The 367-nt window shown below is 72.5% G+C and overlaps 1 protein-coding gene across 1 annotated transcript in view; it reads right to left on the bottom strand.

Moving 5' to 3' along the window:
• Positions 1-367, bottom strand: part of Tmem52b (transmembrane protein 52B) — a 20,691-nt gene that overhangs the window by 5,084 nt on the left and 15,240 nt on the right. Inside the window, exon 4 of the mRNA XM_013036235.1 lies at positions 43-209. Coding sequence (XP_012891689.1) covers positions 43-209 — 167 coding nt within the window. The remainder of the gene's footprint in view (positions 1-42; positions 210-367) is intronic.

Raw genomic sequence — 367 nt, 5'->3', positions numbered from 1 at the left:
CTCCGCTCCCGGCCGCCCGCCCGCCCCGTCCTGCGGACTCACAGGAGATGGTGTTCTGCAGCGAGCCGTCCTGGTCGAAGGCGATGACCGTGACCTCGAAGGGCGGCGGGCCGCCGTCCTCCGGGCCCCGCCGGCGGCTCAGGCAGCACCGGAAGCACACGGAGGTCAGGCCGCACAGCAGCAGCAGCGCGCCCGTCACCACCAGCAACCTGCGGGCGGGAGAGGCCGCCCGGGCCCGGGCCCAGCCAATGGAGCGAGAGAGGGGCCTGCGCTCAGCCAATGAGAGCGAGAGAGGGGCCTGCACTCGAGGGAAGGGAGGGGCCTGTGCTCAGCCAATGAGGGAAGAGGGGGCCTGTGCTCAGCCAAT

The sequence above is a fragment of the Dipodomys ordii genome, unplaced genomic scaffold, assembly GCF_000151885.1.
Source record: "Dipodomys ordii isolate 6190 unplaced genomic scaffold, Dord_2.0 Scaffold266, whole genome shotgun sequence".
NCBI lineage: Eukaryota > Metazoa > Chordata > Mammalia > Rodentia > Heteromyidae > Dipodomys > Dipodomys ordii.
Note: the sequence above shows the minus strand (reverse complement) of the source record. Positions and strands in the feature narration are given on the sequence as shown.